At 38.5% G+C, this 20,924-nt stretch overlaps 1 protein-coding gene across 1 annotated transcript in view; it reads right to left on the reverse strand.

The window, feature by feature from the left end:
• Positions 1-1,431: 1,431 nt before the first annotated feature.
• NDUFA9 (NADH:ubiquinone oxidoreductase subunit A9) overlaps positions 1,432-20,924 on the reverse strand; it is a 31,511-nt gene continuing 12,018 nt past the window's right edge. The window contains exons 6-11 of the mRNA XM_003932597.4: positions 18,722-18,824; positions 13,302-13,369; positions 12,027-12,103; positions 6,078-6,173; positions 3,331-3,397; positions 1,432-1,736 (exon numbers count right to left, since the gene is read on the reverse strand). Coding sequence (XP_003932646.1) covers positions 1,566-1,736; positions 3,331-3,397; positions 6,078-6,173; positions 12,027-12,103; positions 13,302-13,369; positions 18,722-18,824 — 582 coding nt within the window. The 3' untranslated portion in view covers positions 1,432-1,565. The remainder of the gene's footprint in view (positions 1,737-3,330; positions 3,398-6,077; positions 6,174-12,026; positions 12,104-13,301; positions 13,370-18,721; positions 18,825-20,924) is intronic.

A 20,924-nucleotide genomic window follows, 5' to 3' on the forward strand; every position in this document is an offset into this window, starting at 1 on the left:
GCAGTGGTCAGCAAGCTGGATTAAAAACAGGGGTCACACTGAACTCTGATATAGCTCTTGTGTATGGTGGTGCTTCTTATACTCTAATGTGCATACGAGTCTCCTGGAGACCTTGCTAAAATGCATATTCTGATTCAACAGGCCTGGGACAGGACATGGCCTAGGATTCTGCCTTTTTTTTTTTTTTGAGACAGGATCTCACTCTGTCGCCTAGGCTGGGGTGCAGTGCCACTATCATAGCTCACTGTAACCTCAAACTCCCAGGCTCAAGCAATGCTCACATCTTAGCCTCCCGAGCAACTGAGACTACAGGTACGTGCCACTATGCCTTATTAACTTTTCGAAATTTTTTTGTAGAGACAAGGTCTTTCCATATTGCCGAATCTGGTCTCAAACTCCTGGCCTCAAGCAACCCTCCCACCACAGCAACTCAAAGCATTGGGGTTACAGGTGTAAGCCACTGTGCCCAGTCTAGATTCTGCATTTCTAACCAGTCCCAAGGTAATGCCAATGCTGGTGATCCATGGACCACACTTGGAGTAGCACACTGTTGCCCGTTTTGGGACAAAAATATTCTGATGCATGCAAAAAGGGCAGGTGGAGAACTTACCTTCAACACTGATATACCTTTCTCTATAAGGAGGAGATGGGCATTACCATAATCAAACTGGGTTTTTACTGACCTTCCTGTCCCAAACATAGATCAAAAGGCTGACATCCAGTGAAACTCAGTGGCCAACCCTGGGATCACCATATTGGCTTCACCACAAATTCTGGGAGTTTTAAATCATACTCTACTGGGGGGATTTGCCAACATGAAACCAACTGTTCATCTGGATCTTGGCTGCAATTTTAAGAACTTAATTATAAAGTCCTAAATCCTAAGTGCCGGCACTACTGGCATAGAGGCTGAAGCATCTCCTTTGCATGGGAAGAGAATCTATCTAAATCTGTATGTCAGAAAGAATCCAGATGTGGTACTAAGGGCATGGGGCTAGCCTTAGATAGCTCAGATCCAAGAAGACTGTAGAATTATAGCAAGGGCTTTGAGAACCTATAGACAATGTATTTCTATATATGTACTACTATTTTTAGAAGGTATATGGACATTATTAAATTAAATTTTTAAAACACCTTCAGTATAAACACATTCGGTTAAAGGATATTGTATATTCTCTAATTTAATGGAGATTGAAAAACAATCATATATCACTTGGGGTCTTAACGATATTTTAACATTAAAAAGGGTCCTTGTCTTCCAGAACATATGCTAGAAGTGGCTTGTCAAAGGAAAATTCAAGCTCTCTGGCATTTCAGGGAATAAATAATATATATGTCATTATTAAGTATGTATGTTTAACAGAAATTATGCTCAAGTTCGAAATGACTTCATTTCTCATTTTATAAATCAAGAAAGAAAACACCACAGAATTCAACCTCAAATGCTTTAATAGTACGACCTTATTCACTGTGTACAGGATTCTCTAAAGAGACCACCTGGCTGGGTGCTCCAACCACATCAGCGGACCCAAAAGACATCAAAACCAAGAGCTGCTTGAGGGGCACTAAAAGTTGACGGTCTTGGCCGGCTTCGCATCCTCAATTTCAGCAGTCAGCCAGCGGTAAGTGCGATGAATCCGCAGCACCTCAATGGCCTTGAGTTCCAGTGGTGTTGGCTGAATACCAAGGTCTTTTAAGCCAGGCAGGTTAGGAAACTTCATGTCTGTGATATGAATCTTTGAATAAACAAAGGACCGTAGACAATGCTGAAAACTGGCCGAGAACGAAGTGCTATCCTAGCATGCATTTAAACATTCAAGCTGGCACGAGTCCTATTACTGAGACTTAATTGCTTTCAAAGAATATGTGGCAATTTTCGATTCATGCAAATCACCATCAAAGTAGAACACAGAATGAGGGCTTAAGACAAAGAGCAAGACCACCAAGCATCAGATCAAGGTCCCCAGTGGTGGCCACGAGCACAGGATGCTGGCACTACATGAGCCATTCCACATACAGATTTCCACAGATATAAATCTAGGGCAGGGAAGCGCAAGGCATCACACTTGCCAAGGGAGGCTTAGCAGGAGGGTTTAGGAATAAAATCAGGGCTGAAGCAGAGCTAGTCCATTCCTCAGTTCTCTCATGTCCCGGTTTTCTAAGCATGGGCAGTCTGACTCAGTTTTAACTTTGAATTTAGGAGATAACACAGCATTTGTTCCTCGCCCATTTAATAAAAAAAAAACCAATGATCTCTTTTTGCTCCAGCTATACTCAACCTGGGTTGACTAATGTTCACTGTAGAGTTAGAAAACTAAACCCATCTTGTTTTTTAGGGAAAGACAATGAACTGTAACGACTGCAAAGATCTCAGATTATTATCCATCTGCACCTAGAGCAGCATCAATCCCTCATCCTACCCACCTGAAAGTCTGCGATTCTTTCACCAGGGTGCTGTAAGCCAGCTTGCAAACCAAATTCAAAACCCACTCTTGCCACTGTATCAGCACATTCTCAATTATAAATGGAAGAGACACTTCAGTGTAAGATAAACTGAAGTGTCTGACCACCAGTTATCCTGCCTGATCTTTCACAAACACTGAAGGGACATCACAGAAATGGCCTTGGCTCTCCAGACGCAGCCAGGGTGAAGAAAGTATGAGAGCTGCTGACATGTTCCCTAAGCACTGTTTTCTCATATTCTCTACACTTCAGCTTTTAGGGAGCATTCAGGGGACAACCTCGCTGCTGCTTGTCAATATGTGGTCCATAGGTCTTCAAAGGTAGACACGGTATAGTATTATTACTTTATTTTGCATCCTCCCTAGCAGCAAATGCACAGGAACATGACATGAGGTCTGAGAACTGACTACTGGATGTGGCAGCACGGAGACTGTGGGTGCCCTGAAAAGAGGTTTAGGGGAGAAACAGGAATAAAAGCCTGATTGCAATAGGTGAAGGAAAGGATGAAGAAACTGGCAACAGTTTCGTCAGGATGTGAGGAGGTGTTAGGGTGTGAAGGGACACAACAGCCAAGTAGCTAGAAGAGTGATGGGAGGAAGAGAGGCTTTGGCGAGGGAGCTATTAGGCATTTTTGTGTGTTGATGGGAATGATCCAGCAGAGAAAGAAACGGTGATAATGACGGGCAGGTATGGAGGAGCCGCCCCCTGGAGTAGGGCAGCTGGATGAGTTTCAGTGCTAGCAGAGGGGTTGACCACAAACAGCAAGAACCGCAAACGGACAAGAGCAGGGAAACAAGCAAGCAGGCAAACCAGAATAAGTCTGACTTCTTGTCTGCCCAGGCAGATGCTTTCCACACGTACACTCACCCGCTCCACTTTATCCCTTGTTGTCCAGGGCTCAAATGGACTTATTTCAAATATTCTTGCTATCCATCTGGAAAAAGAAATATATATAGCATATGTGATAAGCATCTCTCTACCCAAGATTTAAGCTAGTCTATAAGAACCACGGGAAGACAGACTGCTGTAGAACAGTCTGATTTGTGGTTTTTGGTTGGTTGGTTGGTTTTTAAGAAAATAACCAACATCCTGGCACCCTGACCTGTGAGGCTACCTTTGCTTTTCAGGCTGTCTCCTCTCAAGCCAACCCAGCTGGCTGCTGTAACTGCTAGCACACCTTGTTCTCCTCCAAAGAAACAACAGATCTTAAACTTAAAATGAAATAAAACCAAGAAACAACAAAGCAAACAGAGAAACTCCAGTATTCAACCAAACTGTGAAATTCAATCGAATCTAAACCTCAGATAGTCAAATATGCTGCCTTTACAGACACAGGGCAAGCTAAATGGTGTGTAAAATATAAAATGTAATCCCTAAAAGCTGGGACCCTTGAGGGGGAAAAAAAAATCCCAAAGCAAGGAGAAACCAAAAATCTATGGTTCAAATCAGGATGACAATATAAAGCCAGGACAAGAAAGGCCACCTATCTTGATTACTACCGTCTCTTCCTGCTAATGAAAACTGAAGGGCTCCTTAAATCCTACTTGAGCGCCCATCATCAGTTACCTCAGGCCAGTGGGTTTTTCTCTTTCCTTTTTTTTTTTTTCCCTGTTCCAGAGACAGGGTCTCACTATGTGTCCAGGCTGGATTCAAACTCTTGGATTCAAGTGATCCTCCCACCTCAGCCTCCCGAGTAGCTAGGACCACAGGTGTGCAACACTGTGCCCAGTAGCAGTTAGTTTTAAACTAGCATCTGAGGGATGCTAGGAATTTGCTGGTGCCCCATGGAGTCCTGGGGCCAAGAGTTTGAGAGTATATGTGCTGAGTATCAGCAATCACTGCAACCAGACCAGTTTTTCTATTGGATTTACCCAGCAGGCCTTGATGTAAAAATCCAATGAACCTAAGGTTCCACAGCTGTTTAAAAGCTAGAAAAACATCATTCTAATGCATAGTGTAAATAAATGAATAAAGAAGCTGGCTAGAATTTCTCCAGCAACATATAAGCTTCAGATTCCTCAATGGCAGAGAAAGATAATTTACTAGGCTAACATAGCCTAATAAAAACACTCCTTACAACTCTGTAACTCTCTGTGCCCTCGTTCTACGCTAACAGATCATTTCAGGTCTCTATTCTAGTGTCCTCAGGAGGCCAAGTCATGGGCATACATATGCCAACTCTAACTCAATTGTATGTACAACCATGAAAGCACCTCATTGCAATCTGGCTTATATCCCTTTCACAGCTCTGAAGCCACGGTCACAAACGGTCATTTGCAGACATTTTTGGGTCCTTTATCTTATTTGATTTCTGCAAGACTTCATTCTACTAGTATTAACAGAATGTCTACTGTGTACCAGGCATTGTTCTAGGAGTTTGAGATACAGGTGAATGAACAGCAATGTTCCCCTTCTTAAAACATCGATTCCCTCCTTAAAGCACTCCCTTCCCTTTGGTACCTAGAATTTCAAACTCTCATTTCCCACTTAAAAGTCTGATCACTTCTTTTCAGCCTTCTTGTAAGTTTCTTACTCTGTGGCCTCCTCTTCCACTCACTCCATATACTCTCCTTACTTACTTTATAGATAGCTGTAAGTATTAAAGGAGACAGAGTAAATAGGCTGAAAGGTACAACACTCAATAAATACTGTTATCATGCTGCATTCTAATGGTCTATTTTTCTGGTACCCCTGCTATATCATAGGATTTTTGAGTGTTTATTGTAACATTCTGAGTACCTAGTACATTAAGATATGGTAGGCATTCAATAAATATCTGTTGAACGAATGAATGAAAATCCAAATGAAGATCAGTTTGTGACACAATGGATGTGACGGTCCCCTTAACCAGACAACCAGGGTGTGACATGATAAGTATAAGATTTTATTTTATTTGAGATAGGGTTTTGCTCTGTCACCTAGGCTGGAATGCAGTGGCACAATCTCAGCTCACTGCAGCCTTGAACTCCCAAGCTCAAGCAATCCTCTTGCATCCCCCACTCCACCCCAGTAGTTGGGACTATAGGCAGATGCCACCACATCCAGCTAATTTGGTATTTTTTGTGGAGATGGGGTTTCACTATATTGCACAGGGTGGTCTCGAACTCCTGAGCTCAATTGGCCCACCTTGGCCTCCCAAAGTGCTGTGATTACAGGCATAAGCCACCACTCCCAGCCAAGTCAAGGATATTTAACCCACAAAGGGAAGAAGTGAACTAAGAAGCAAGGAAAGAAGAGAAGGCAACCACAAATCCTAGTCTGAATTAGCCTGACTCCTTTCCCCAGTAGCATGATCAGGTTGATTTAATAATGAGCAACATGAAACACGGGGGAACCTGACTGCCTCCTATGTATATGCCAAGCAAGTTATTTCTCCAAAATTCAATTCAATGGTTTTAAATTGGAGAAAGTGAAGGACTGCAGATTTAATCTCCCAACACATTTTTCTTACTGGCACTAATCTAGTTCTGCTTCTTCCTTGCGCTAATGTCATAATACTAGAAGAGTTGGAGACTAGTCTTTCACACACCCTATAACCCTAAGGGAGAACATTAAGAACAAGTGTGTGGAGTTAGCTTTTTCAGAAGTCGCACAAGAGGAGCACTCTACCTTACCGATAGGCAAAACGTGGTATGGGGTACGGGAGGAATAATCTGTGAGTCACAGAGTAGACGTACTTCACCAGGTCAAAGAGGAGGTACCGATTTGGCCTACAAAAAGACAATACACAGTCCTTTCAGTTGCATGCTTCTCACAAATTTTCCTTTTTAACAAAATAGCATTTTTCTCATAAAAAAGGAAACATATATTTAGTAAATATGGATTAGCACAAAGAAAAATCACCCATAATCCCATTATGAAAGACAATGAATATATTTGATCTATATCCTTCTCATCCCCTTACATATACACATTATTTTTGTTTTTATAAACACACAATCCATTCAATGCTGTAACGTCTTTTCATTTAACATTATATCACAATGGTCTTTCCACATCATTAAATATTTTATTACATGTTTCATGACTGCACATATTACAATCCAAGGAATAACAATGATTTTATGAATTGCCAGTTTTGAGATATTTGCTATTATTTTTCTTTTATAAAATAATGCTTTAATGAACATTCTTGTAATAAATATTTATGCTTATCCATGATTATGTATTTAGAATATATTTGTAGAAGTGGAACTGGCTCAATGTAGACTTTGAAATTTTAAGGCTTTTATTGAATACTTCCAAACTGCTTTTCAAAATGGTTCTATCAATTCATATAAAATGTTAGTAAGAATGCCCCCTCCACCCAAAATGAGTTGTCATAATAAAACAAAATCTGCTACATAAAAAAAGGTATCATATGTTTTAATTATTATGTTTTTAATATGAGGGGTTATTTCTTCATGAATTTTTGGTCATTTATATATTTATCTTTTCTTTCCTCCTGGAGTCCCTGTCTATAAAAATAATTTGTAAGAATTCTCTATATTTTAGTGATATTGTTGGAAATACCTTTTATTGACTGTATTTTACCTTTTACTGTTATTTACAGTGTTTTGTGCACATAAAATTTTAACAGTTTAACCAAAACTACTGATTTTCTTTATGGCTTGGTTTCATATTTAGAAAATTCCTCTGCAGTGACATAAATTTCCACATACTTTGTCTAAAGCTTATAAAAAAGATTTTGTTTTACTACAAAGTAAGCTCCTTCTGGGACATATTTTTGTACGTGGTATAAGATAAACATGTAATTATATTTTTCCCAAGATGTAAGCCAATTGCTTCAAAGCTACTTACAGAATCATTTCCTGCACCGATTCTTTCCCGATACAAAAATGTCACCCTTATCACATACTATATCCTTACGTACAATGGAACTGTTTCTGGACTTTCTGCTCTATTTCGTTAATCTGAATAGTTCTGTACGATTTTAACCTAGCATTATAAAGTGTCATTGCTTATAATGCATTTTAATATTTCTTCACCCATTTCCTAATTCATTTGCATGTTTCATGACAGAAAATCTATGACAACCAAGAGCTGAGTGAAGTTAATTCAGTGAGACCCTCATTATCCTGACATACTTTACTAAAAAGCAAGAAACTGTCAGCTAGGGGAAATATCAGACAAAGGTTTTAAAGTAGATTTCTTCAAATTCCAGAAGGATTTGTAAGGATCATTACAGGACATATAATACATGCTACGCCAAGAACAACTTGAATTTTTACGATGACTAACAAAACTGATATCATGGGTAAACTAATTCTACGTAACAGGTTTCCTCTTCAGCTGTTCTGAAGCACTTTGTGTTCCATAAAGTGCAACTAGAAGACCAGTTTCGGTGCCCTTGCTCACAGAGAAAGGTACGTTGAAGCCTGCGTCCCTCCCAGCTTAGATTTCATGGCTCAGCATTACAGTTATTCCTCTGCAAATATCCTCAGCAAAATCTTGTCTCCCAGGCCCGTAACCACTATATTTGCCAAGCAAAACCCTCTTGTTAACTCAAACATCTGCCTTCTCTCAGCCTGAAACCCCAGAAGGACAAAACTATAGAAAAAATGTAATTGAGTGAATTGACTTCACCTTACAGTTTTTCTCAGATGGAACAGTCAATTCTGCTTGGCAAGCCTCCATGTTCTTCTAGGAAAAGCTCTTTCCTATTCTCCCAGGGGATACTTTCTATCTTCTCTGTCCTCAAAGTTTCCACACTTTTTTTGACCCACTCCATCCTGCCTTTTAGCTAACCTCAAATTGCACCAGGAAAAGATACTCCTTTAAATTCTCACATCCAAACCTACCTGCATCTGCATATATCCTTGAATTCTTTTCCTCATTAAAATTGAAGGAATTTTTGTCTTTTGCAAAGGTCAAACCCTCATTTGCACTCTGTATCCAACTCCTCTCAATTCCTAAAGGACTCTGCTCCTTTTTTGGTGCCCCCATCTCCTGAGTCATCAACTCTTATCTTTTTCCTGGACCATTCTTAGCAATTTATAAACAAGATGTACAATCTTCCCAATCCAGGCGGTACCTCCCTTGACAAGACATTCATGTTTCACAGCCTTCTCTTTACCCCTTTCCTTTGCTCCCTTTTACAAACTTTTCCAAATAGTTACCTAACTGTTGCTTCCACTTCCTCTCCTGCCATTCAGATCTCACTGCAATCCGATTGCCCTTTGCCCAATGTTCAAATGAGGTTATTAAGGTCACTAAGGTGACCATGAATCTCCGTGTTGCCACCCACTCAACCTCTTGGCTGTACCCAATATAGTTATCAACTCCCTCCTTCTGATTTTCTTTCCAATTCACTGGACTTTCCTTTTAGGTCATTTATTTTAATTATTTTGCTTAATTATTACTTACGTGTCTCATCATTAATCTATAAGCTCCACAAAGGCAGAAATCTTACCTGTGCTATTCACTATTGTGGTATAATGTATATACATTAAAATTCATCCATTTTAATCGTATAATGCAATGATTTTTTCATACATTTACCAAGTTGTACAATCATTACCACAATCCAGTTTTAGAATATTTTTCCTTACTCATCCCTCCACAGCCATTTAATCCTGGATTTTACTCCCAGGCTCAGGCAATCACAAATCTACTTACAGTTGCCTTTTATAGACATTTCGTATGAATGGAATCATACAACATGTGATCTCTTGTGTCAGGCTTCTTTCATTTATGTTTTTGAGGTTCATACATGTAACATGTCAGTATTTCATTCCTTTTTATTGTTGAACTTCAATTATATGGGAATGCTACTATGTTTTATTTCTCCTTTCATCAGTTGATGAGTTTGTGGGATGGTTTCAATTTTTAGCATTTATGATAATGCTATGAACATTCATGTGCAAATCTTTGTGTAGACACATTTTCATTTCTTTTGGTTAAATATCTAGGAATAAAATTGATAAGCCATGTGGTAAATTTATGCTTAACTTTTTAAGAAGATACTAAACTGTTTTCTGAAGTCGCTGTACAATTTTACACCACTACCAGCAATGTATAAAGTTCCTATTACTCTATGTCTTCATCAACATTTGTTACTTTCTCTCTGTGAACTGGTATCTCATTATAGTTTTGATCTGCATTTTCACTAGTAATATGGAGCATCTTTTCATGTGCTTTTTAGCCATTAAATATATCTCCTGTGGTGATATGCCTATTCATGTCTTTTGCTCATATTAAAAACTAGGTTGTCTTGTCATTGAGTTCTCATAGTTCTTTGTATATTCTGAATACTAGTCCTTTATCAGATACGTAATTAAAAATATTTCCCACCCCTCACCTGTGACTTGATTTTTCATTTTCTTAATGGTGTGTTTTGAAACACTAGAGTTTTAATTTTGGTGGAGCCTAATGTATCAATTTTTTAAAAAATTTTATGAATTATGCTTTTGACACCATAGCACCCAAGGTCTACAGGATTTTCTATTTTTCTTCCAAAATTTTTATAGTTTCATAACTCTTACACTGAAGTCTCTGAATTATTTTAATTTTTTCATGCACAGTACAAGATAGGAGTTCATCTTTTTTTTAATGTGGATATTCCAAAACCATTTGTTGAAAAGACTATCCTTTCCCCTTTGAAATGCCATAGCACCTTTTTCAAAAATCAGTTGTCCATAGTTATTTCTGAACTATCAATTCTGGTTAATTCATCTATATATCTATTCTTATGTCAGTACCACACTATCTTGAGAATCATAGCTATTAAGTTTTGAAACTATGAAACATAATGGTTTTGTCTATTGTGGGTCTTTCCACTACCACATAAATTTAGAATCAATTTGTCAATTTCTGCAAAGAAGTCCTTTGGAATTTTGATAGAATTAAGTTAAATTTGTTGATTAATTTGAAGGAAATTATCATTTTAATCATACTGACTCATCCAATCCATGAACATGGGATGTCTTATTAGGTATAATAAATTTAATTGTTAAATTTATACTTAAGTATTCTATTATTTTTGATGCTACTGTGAATAAAATTATTTTAATTTTCAAATTGCTCATTTGTTAGTATATAGAAATTGATTTTTCTATGCTCATCTTATACATCATGATTTTGCTGAATGTGTTTATTCATTATCACAGTTGTGTGTATGAGTGTGTATCAATAGGTATTTTATGAATGAATGACAAATGGAATGGACCAAGATAATATAATTAACAACTATAAAAAACCTACGAGCAAAGTTACAGTCTTATGCCTCTGCCTTAGCCTCAAAATATCAGGAAGTTTTTTCCTGGGGCTGAAGAGACAAGAAATGTGTTGATGCATATCTACTATTTCACAAGGAAAAGTATCTACCCTGCAATGTCTAGTATTATTTTTTCCATCACTATGCCAAAGAAGAATAACTTACTGGAGCCCAGACAAGATGAGAGTGACTGGGCAAAGGTAAAGAGGAAAATGTTCAACTCATCCAGAGCTGGAGCAAGTAAAATTCACAAGCCATTTCTGTTCATTTATTCCATGAAATTCTAGTCCATGTACCTCTTCATTGGAACTGATAATGTCTTTTGTGTTTAGGATTTTATGAAACCTGTGTTGAATACATTTTTTTTTTTTTTTTTTTAATTCTTACCTAGACTATATAACTGACTGCATGCTCATGTGCCAAACTGGGAACTGAAAGGAAGACATATATATTGCAGCTGCTAGTTGACAGGGAAAACTAAGAGCTTTTTGCACTGAAAAAAACTGTTTACTAAAGAATAATAGTGGAACATAACAATGTATAGATTCATAATTCTGGGAATACATACTATGCCTCTTGGCTTAAAGAGAAGAGTATCATTTCCCTCTAGAGGCAAATATTTCTTAGGAATTAGGCTATCCCTTAAATACTGAGCCAGATCCTTACCTTTCATAGAATGCCAAGTGTCATTAGGTTGCTTCACAGAATGACAAGATTCTGAACCACTTACTAGGTGAATCTGATACCACTCAACTTGGCAGATGAAGTCTTAGTTTGTGACTTTCAGATAATTCAGTAAAAAAAGTCCTAAGCCTAGCTGTGACATGATTTACTAATTTCAGATAAGTCACATAGTTTAACTGTACCCATTTTTTTCTGAGAGCAAATTTTAGCAAAGAGCATAAAAGAAATAATCAATCTTGCACAGCACTAGTAATTGTGCTATAAAGCACCCATTTTCAGCTTCTGGGGGCATGGTGATACTCCATCAAAATTAATGTGGTTTTATAACCATACTCACTCCCTAAAAGTATTTTGTTTGTATTTTAGAATTTACAGCAATATTGTTTTATATATTAAAAACATCACTGGAGTGGTAAAAAACCATCCCTAAGGGTCACTGGACTAAGTATACGTAATAGTCTCAGGCAGTGGTTCTCAGACTTTGGTAAGAGGAGAATCATTCATTAAAGTGGATTTCAGGTTCCCTCAAATTCTGACTTAATGCAAGCAATGGGAAGGTTCTGATATTGTACACGTGCAACAAATAAATCTGTTAGTAACTAATTTAGATATTGATTCCTTCATTATAATAGCACAATTTTAAATTAAAACTCTAAGCACTTACCCAACGAAAACAAAGGTCTTCCCGCTGACATGAGGATCCTTAACTGCATTAATGATTCCTTTGGATACATCTGAGACCTATAAGAAATTATAATGTACATTGAAGTAATAGTTGAAAAAGAGATAGAATGAGAGAGAGAGAGAGAGACAGGAAGAAAGCAAAGAAGGGAAGGAGGGAGAAAGGAAGAAGGCCACACTGATCTCAACAAAGAAAATGTGACAAAGTTAAAATAATGGCATTATCTATTCACAGAAAGCTTCTTGAAGAATGAGCCTTCTCAAGAGCTCAGATAATCCCTGCTATCCAGGTATTTTCCCCAGTAGGAAGGTACTTCCCTTCAGATAGCTTGAGGCTTTTCTGACTTGCCTTTGCCCACAGATTGCCAAGCTCATCTCTTACTACTGCTCCCAACTCTGATTAACCATCACAACCATCAGAAACTATTAACCATCATAAACTATTAGCAATTTCATATGAAATTGCTAATATTCTACCATTTTGATTTTCAAAAACGGTAGTAGTAATAGTGATTTTGGCCCCCAGGGGACATTTGATAACCGTCTGTAGACATTTTCAGTTGTCACAACTGGAGGGTGGTATGAATGGCATCTAGTGGCTAGAGGCCAGGAATGCTGCCAAACATCCTTCAACAGCTCCCATAATGAAGAATTAATAGGCTCAAAATGTCAGTACTGCCACTACTGAGAAAAATTGGTTCGACCGAACATGGAATCCAACATGCTCTTTCGCCTCTGGGACCCTGTACCTACTGTTCCTTCCGCATGCAATACTCTTCCCCAACTCCCTGCATCAGACTTACCTTCAGTCTTCTTTAAGGTTTTACCCTAAATGCCCTTCATTCTGAGAGACCCACGTCTAGATTTGGCACCCTTCTGACTTAACTACATAAAACCGTTCCTTATCATAGTACTCATCACGTTGTACGATAACTGCTTTATTTATCTGCCTCAGACTGAAAGCAATTTGAGAACAGCAATTTGTGTCTATCTAGTTAATATCTTTATTTCCGTAGTGACACGTGACATGTATGGTGTGTCTAGCACATTATGGGTTCAATAAATTTTTCTTAAATGAATCAACAAATGAAGATACAGAGAAGGCATGTACCTCTTAAGTAAACTGAGAGGCAGCTAGCTGACACAAGTTGACAAAGAAAATGACAGAATTACTAAATTAGGACAAAACCAGAAACCTGACACCCAAATCTGAATTCATCAAAAACCCCTTTCTGAGCCTCTTCATCCAAGTACTTACATATACTGGTTGTTTAACTGTCTTCCAGCCCAAGGAAACAAGGGGCACACCAATAAAGCGACGTATATCTAGCGAAAGAAAGAATGAGAACTATACTGAGAAGGCTTAAGTTGCTATAAGACCCACCAATCTTAAGATTAACATTAATTACTGCGCGTAATAGAAATAATATAGTGAACGTAGCTGACTCTGAGGAACTGAATGCACTTACAAAAGGCAGTCATTAGCTTTTCAGATAACAAACATGGAAAGTAAAAAGGCCAAACATTTAAAAACATGAAGAAGAAAGAGGTCAAAAGACTTGACAACTAGTCTGCTCTATAATGCTAAGTGCATCACCATGCCTAAGACTGGACTCTAACTGCACCCATTCTAAGAAGGAACACAGAGTTGTTCCTCCTGATGATTCTTACGCTGTATCACTCGTCTGTTGATACAGCAACAGGACAGATGAGCTGTCTATCTAGTTGATATCTAGATGAGTTCTGTTGCTGTATCAACAGACGAGTGATACAGAATAGGTAACCCAGTAAAAGGCCCTGACGAAGTATTAGTTGATATATGGTGCTGGCATAATTATTCTGCTATTTGAAAAAAAATGTGAGATAATGTTTTAGTTTTTACCATAAACTAAAACAAATCCCAAGTGGTTTAAATATTAGGTGAAAAAAGGTTTTTTTAAAGCATTTAAGAGTAGAAATGGCCAGCCATGGTGGCTCATGCCTGTAATCCCAACACTTTGGGAGGCTGAGATGGGTGGATCATGAAGTCAGGAGTTCGAGACCAGCCTGGCCAACATGGTGAAACCTGTCTCTACAAAAAACATACAAAAAATTAGCCAGGCGCGGTGGTGCATGCCTGTAATCCCAGCTGCTCAGGATACTGAGGCAGGAGAATTGCTTGAACCCAGGAGGCAGAGGTTGCGGTGAGCCAAGAATGCACCACAGCACTCCAGCCTGGGCAACAGGTGAGGACACAGCAAAAAGGCCCTCACCAGATCCCAGCACCTGGATCTTGAGCTTCCCAGCCTCCAGAAGTGTTAGAAATAAATTTCTCTTCTTTACAAATTACTCAGTGTTTGTTGTAGCACAAAATAGACTAAGACATACATCAGTTCTACCCAAAGCAATCTACAGATTTAATGCAATCCCTATCAAAATCCCAATGACTATTTATGTTTGCAGAAATACAGAAAACACCATCCTAAAATTCATATGGAATTTAAAGGGATTCTTTTAAATCCAAAAATCAAATCTTGAACACAATCAATCAAAAACAATCTTGAAAAAGAACAAATTTTTGGAAGTCTCACACTTTCTGATTTCAAAACTTATTACAAAAGCACAGTAATCAAAACAGTGTATAGTGATCAAAATGGTGGCAATAAAGACAAACATACAGACCAATGGAATAGACAGAAATAACTCCTGCATATATGGTCAAATGATTTCTGGCAAAAGCACCAAGGCCATTTAATGGAGAAAGATAGTCTTCTTAACATACTGGACATCCGCATGCAAAAGAATAAAATTGGGTCTTTATCTCATACTGTATATAAAAAGTAACTCAAAATGAATCAAAGACCTAAACGTAAGAGCTAAAACTCTAAAACTCTTAGACAAAAACAAAAGTAGAAAGCTTCATGGCATTAGACTTGGCAACGACTCCTTAGATATAATACTAAAAGCCCAGGCAACAAAAGTAAAAACAGATAAACTGGACTACATCAAAATTAAAAACTTCCGTGAATCAAAGAACACAATTAACAGAGTGAAGAGGCAAACTAAAAAATCTGAGAAAATTTTACAAATCGTATCTCTGATAAGCATTTAATATTCTGAATAAATAAAAAAACTCTTACAACTCAACAACAAAAAACTAAACAACCCAATTTAAAAAAATAGGACAAGGACACAAATAGACATTTCTCCAATTAATAAAGCAGCCAACAAGCACATAAAAAGATGCTCAACACCCTAATCATTAGGAAAATATAAATCAAAGCCACAGTGAGGCCAGGCAAGGTAGCCCATGCCCATAATCCCAGCACTTTGGGAGGCTGGGACAAAAAGACTGCTTGAAGCCAGGTGTTTGAGTCCAGCCTGGGCAAGACAGCAAGACTTTATCTCTACCAAAAAAAAAAAATTTATATTGATATCTATCTATCTATCTATCTATCTATATATCTATCTATCTATCTTTAGCCAGGTGTGGTGTACACAGCTGTAGTCCCACCTATGTAAGAAACTGAGGCAAGAGGATCCCCTGAGCCCAGGAGTTTGAGGCTGCAGTGAGCTGCAATTGTACCACTGCCTAGGTGATAGAGCAAGACTCCATCTCAAAAAAAAAAAAAACAAAAAAAAATACATAATGAAATACTACCTTACAGCCATTAGGATGGCTACTATCAAAAAAACAGAAAATAGCAAATGTTGACAAAGATCAGAAAAAACTGGAAACCTTGTGCACTGTTGGTGGCAATGGAAAATGGTGCAGCCACTATAGAATACACTATAGTGGCTCATCAAAAAAGTAAAAATAGATATACCTACCATATGATACCGAATTCTACTTCTCAGTACATACCCCCGAATAACTGAAATCAGGGATACTTCGTACATCTATAGTCACTGCAGCATTATTCACAAAAGCCAAAAGTGGGAAGCAACCCAAGTAACCACTGATGGATGGCTTATTAAACAAAATGTGGTATACACAGAATATTATTCAGCCTTCAATAGGAAGGAAATCACATCACACAGTACAACATGGATGAACCTTGAGCTTATTATGCTAAGTCAAATAAGCCAGCTACAAAAAGACAAATACTGTATGATTCCACTTACATGAGGTAGTCAAATTCATAGAAACCAAAAGAAGAATGGTAGTTGCCAGGGGCTGGGGGGAAACAGGGAACAGGGAGTGGTTTAAAGGGTACAGAATTTAAGTTTCACAAGATGAAAAAGTTCTGGGAATTGGTTGTACAACAATGTAAATATCTTAATACTACTGAACTGTACTCTGGTAAATAGTTAAAACGGTCTTATTCTTAAGACTCTAAACTCCAAAGTCTCATCCAAATATCATCTAAATCAGATATAGATAAGACTCAAGGTGCAGGTCATACTAAGGCAAAATTCCTAACTATGAACATGTGAAACCAGACTAGTTATGTGCTTCCAAAATAGAGTGGTGAGACAGGTGTAAGACATTCCAATTCTAAAAGACATAAGAAAGAAGAAAGGGTGACAAGTCCCAAACAAGTCCAAAACCTAGCAAGGTAAATTCTATTAGATTTTAAGGCTCAAGAATAATCCTCTTTGCCTTCTAGATTCACAGAGATGGTGTTCTCACCTTCAGAAGCCACTGAAACCGTGGTACTAACTTCCAGGGCCCACTGAGGCAGCAGTCTCACCGTAGCACCTCTGCTGAGCAGAGGGTCACACCTCAAAGGTTCCAGGACGCTCTAGCCTCAAGGACCAAGCAGCTCTACCACCAAGACTCTGGGTGACCCCACCTCCAAGGCCTCTGACAAAGACCATGTGGTCTGTTTAAACTGAGGCAATGGCCCCATCCTTTGAAACCAAAGAGGTGGTTCTGAACATCTCTGAACCATCTTTGGAGTTACTCTTCCCCTTCTTGAAAAACAGCTCACATTCACAGCCAAACAGCTCTACAGTCTGGTCCTGTCGGATGTAAGAAGTCAAACAGGCTTCTTTCATTCTGCCCCTTCTAGTTCAAACTGCTGGTGACTTTGCTGATACAATCTCATCTCTATTCCTGGCTTCCGCTGAGATGGCTTCTTAGTTTGCTAGTCACATCCATAATCTCTTCCTCAAATGGTTGTTCAGCCACACTCTTAGTGTTCTCTTCAAAACACACTTTCTCATTTTTTGCAATATGGGTAAGCTGAAAATTTTCTAAATCTTCAGGTTCTGGTTCCTTTTTGCTTACCAAGTCCTTCTTCGTTTCCTCTTTCTCTCTTTTTGTATTTTATTATAAACAGGACAAACCAAGGCATTTCTTCAACACTTTGTACTTAGAAATCTCAGCTGAATAAACAATTTCAGCACTCACAAATTCTACCTTCCGCTAGAACACAGTTCAGCCAATGTCTTCACCACTTCATAATATGCATCACATTTCCTCCAGTTTCCAATGACATATTACTCATTTCCATCTGAGACCTTACAAAACTCACCCTTAACATCCATATTTCTACTGTGTACCTCAAGACTCTTCTAACCCCTACCTGTAACCCAGTTCCAAAGGCCCATTCCTATTTTTAGGTATTTGTTACAGCAACACCCCTCTTCTTGGTACCAAAATCTATTTTAGTCTGCTAGGGCTACCATATAAAATACCATAGACTGGGTGGCTTAAACAATAAAAATGTATCTTCTCACAGTTCTGGAGGCTGGCAAATCCAAAATCAAAGTGCCAGCCAGTTTGATTCCTGGTGAGGGCTCTTTTTCTGGCTTGGAGACAGCTGATTTCTTGCTGTGTCCTCACAGGGTCCTTCCTCAGTATGTGTACACAGGGAGAGAGAGATCTCTCTTTTTTCCTCTTCTTATAAGGTCACCAATCCTACTGAATTGGGACCTCACCATTACGGCCTCATTTAACCCTAAGTACCCCCAAAAGCCCTAACTCCAGATAAATTCACAATGGTGTTGAGGCTTCAACATACAAACTATGAGGGAGAACAATTCAGCCCATAGCAGACGGCAAATTTTATATTATGTACCTTTTACCACAAAATTTTTAAAGTAGAAATTATTACAGATGTTACATGGACACAAGCCAACAGGGGGAAAAACAAGATAGAAACATCTAAACTGGATAAACAAATATCCAATACAATGGAATCCACACAATGGAATACTACTCAGCTATATAAAAAATGAGCTATAAAGCAACGAAAAGAAATGAAAGAATCTTAAATGCATATTGCTAAGTGAAAGAAGTCCACCTAAAAAGGCTATATACTCTGTATGACTCTAACCATATATATAATACCCTGGAAAAGGCAAAAGTATAGAAATAATAAAAAGATCAGTGGTTGTCTGGAGTGGGAGTGGGTAGGAGGGTAAGAATAAATAGGTGTAACACAGAGGATTTTAGGATGGAGAAACTACACCATGTGATTTTCTGATATTTGTTAAGGTCACAGTGTTAGTTGAGCCAATACTTAAACTCAAGTCTTTGACTCCCAAGTTCATGCTCTTTTCATTAATCTAAGTTGCTTCTTTTGTATGGAATAAAAAAGACTATGAAAATATAACCTTTGAAGAGAAAAAGGCAACTGAGGCAGAAAAAATCTATCCTTAGTCTGTCAATCAGAGAAAGCTGTTAGCTTGTGCAACTTCAACCTGGTTAATCAGTATCCCTCTCTTCTATCATTAAGAAAGAATACGTACTTGAAAAATGATTAAGGAATCTATCCTCTCTTCCAAAGATGTCAGACGGCTTTATGATAATGGCTTCTGGAAACGCTTCTCTCACTACTGCTTCTCCAACAGCCTAAACAACAACCAACAAACCTGTTTTGAGTTTTGAGACAAGTGAATAAAGCTTCCATTCTTTCCACTATTAAGACATGACTTGTATTTCAAAGGTGATATTTTCCTCCAGATAAAGGTCATCATGTGATTCATAAAACTCAGTTACACAGAACTTTAAGAAAACATAATCCACAAAAATGTCCTGTACCTTATAGCTTTGGTTGGGTTTCTTCCCATTTTTTATTTTAAGGGAAGCTTACATTGAAGGAAAAAAATCAAAGTAGAATTTTTTCAGCCTCCATTTTTCCTTCTATTTACAGATTCTCTGGTTTGTGTCAACAATCTAGCAGTCTGTTTGAGAAAGGACAGTATGGTGGCAGTGGGCTAAAATAAGGAAAGTGGCAGCAGTATGTACATATCCAGAGGAGGCTGGGGATAGAGTCAATCTTCCTCATCCCAATTGCTGTACCATCCTTACTTGTTATCATCTACTAGCCTCCTAGGCAAGTCTTCTTGTTTGATGAAGATATCAGCACCTAATTCAGTCTTCCTTTCTTTTTATTTTATTTTATTCATTTATTTATTTAAAACAATTTTTTTTAAAGATGGGGTCTCACCACTATGGCCAAGCTGGTCTTGAACTCCTGACCTCAGGTGATCCACCCACCTCGGCCTCCCAAAGTGTTGGGATTACAGGCGTGAGCCACCGCGCCCGGCCTCAGTCTTCCTTTCTACTTTCACCACCACTGGGGGTGACATCAATGTCCAAGTGGGCTTGGACTTCTCAGGTTCTTGAGCTGCTCAACTCCAACGACCTCCTCTTCACTGCACTTCTGACACTCTTAACTCAGTTACACCACACACCATATCAACAACTGGGATTGCTCTTCTTCAGAGGTATTAAATGAAGACATCCTACTCTCGGATGACAATTTACTACCATTTCCAGCCTGCCTGTTCTTTGACCATCTGCTCCTGGGATACCTGCTTCTCGGTCTTCTCAAGAATTCTAGTGCACCGATTCCGCTTCCCCTGTATCAACCCTTCTGACTGTTCCTGTTCTCCCTTCTGAATTCCAGATTAGGTTCCATAGGCCATCTTCTCATCATTCTCTTGCCAATATTGTAAATTACCTTGTCCCTTTGTCCTTCATTCTAGCCACCATTCAAAATTCTAATCTTAGAACCCCATTTGCCTTCCTTGGGCCATGCACTCCCACTGTCTTGAGCAGCTGGCAGGAAAATAAATCAGTAAAAATCACGAATTGGTACCACTGTAAATTCATGCCAACAATTTTAACTGGGCCCTCAACATATCCCAAAAATAGTATTTTCCTCTAATTAATTTACTTTCCCATGAGAAAATTTGAAACATTTTCTATTCTATTCAAATTTCAGACATTCCTTTCTTTTCTTTTCCTTCCAGTAAATGACTTCACTTTCTAATAAAAGGGAAAGTATAAGACAGTAGAGAAAAACCACCTCAAGTTCTCACCTCTAAATCTACAAACTCAGGTATATAAAGCACAATTTTCTCCTCCTCTCTTACCTGAAGGGAGGAACAACATCACTTTCAGTGCATTAGAGCTCATGTCCTTTCACTTTCTCAGAAACGTGTTCAATTTATTCTTTCTTCCACATCTTCAGCCTCACTCTTTTTACCAGCATCTCCCTACCGGCATTTAAACAATGTAGATCCTTTACCTTAAAAAAAAAAATTCCAACTCTACATCCTTCTCCAGCTTCTGTTCTCTCAGTCTTTCATCTTCCTCTTGCCAGTCAAGCTACCTGAAAATGTACCTACCCTTGCCATTCCCACTGCCTCAGTTCCAACTCACTCTTCACTCACCTGCACTCTGGATTCTGCTCCAACCTTTGCACTGAATCTATTCTTGATAAGATCACCAAAGACCTCCATGTCAATAGATTCAAGGTGACTGTACAGTCATCATCTTGCATGACTTCTCAATGGCATTCGTAAGTATTCACGTCCTCCTGCGAGACTGTCTTGCCTTGGCTTCCCTAGCATTGTACTCTCCTGGTTTCCCTTCTGCCTTATCACGTCCTGCTTAGTCTTTGATTGGTTTGGGTTTCTGCAGATGCCTTCTCCTCTACCAGAT

Source organism: Saimiri boliviensis, chromosome 9 (genome assembly GCF_048565385.1).
Source record: "Saimiri boliviensis isolate mSaiBol1 chromosome 9, mSaiBol1.pri, whole genome shotgun sequence".
Lineage (NCBI taxonomy): Eukaryota > Metazoa > Chordata > Mammalia > Primates > Cebidae > Saimiri > Saimiri boliviensis.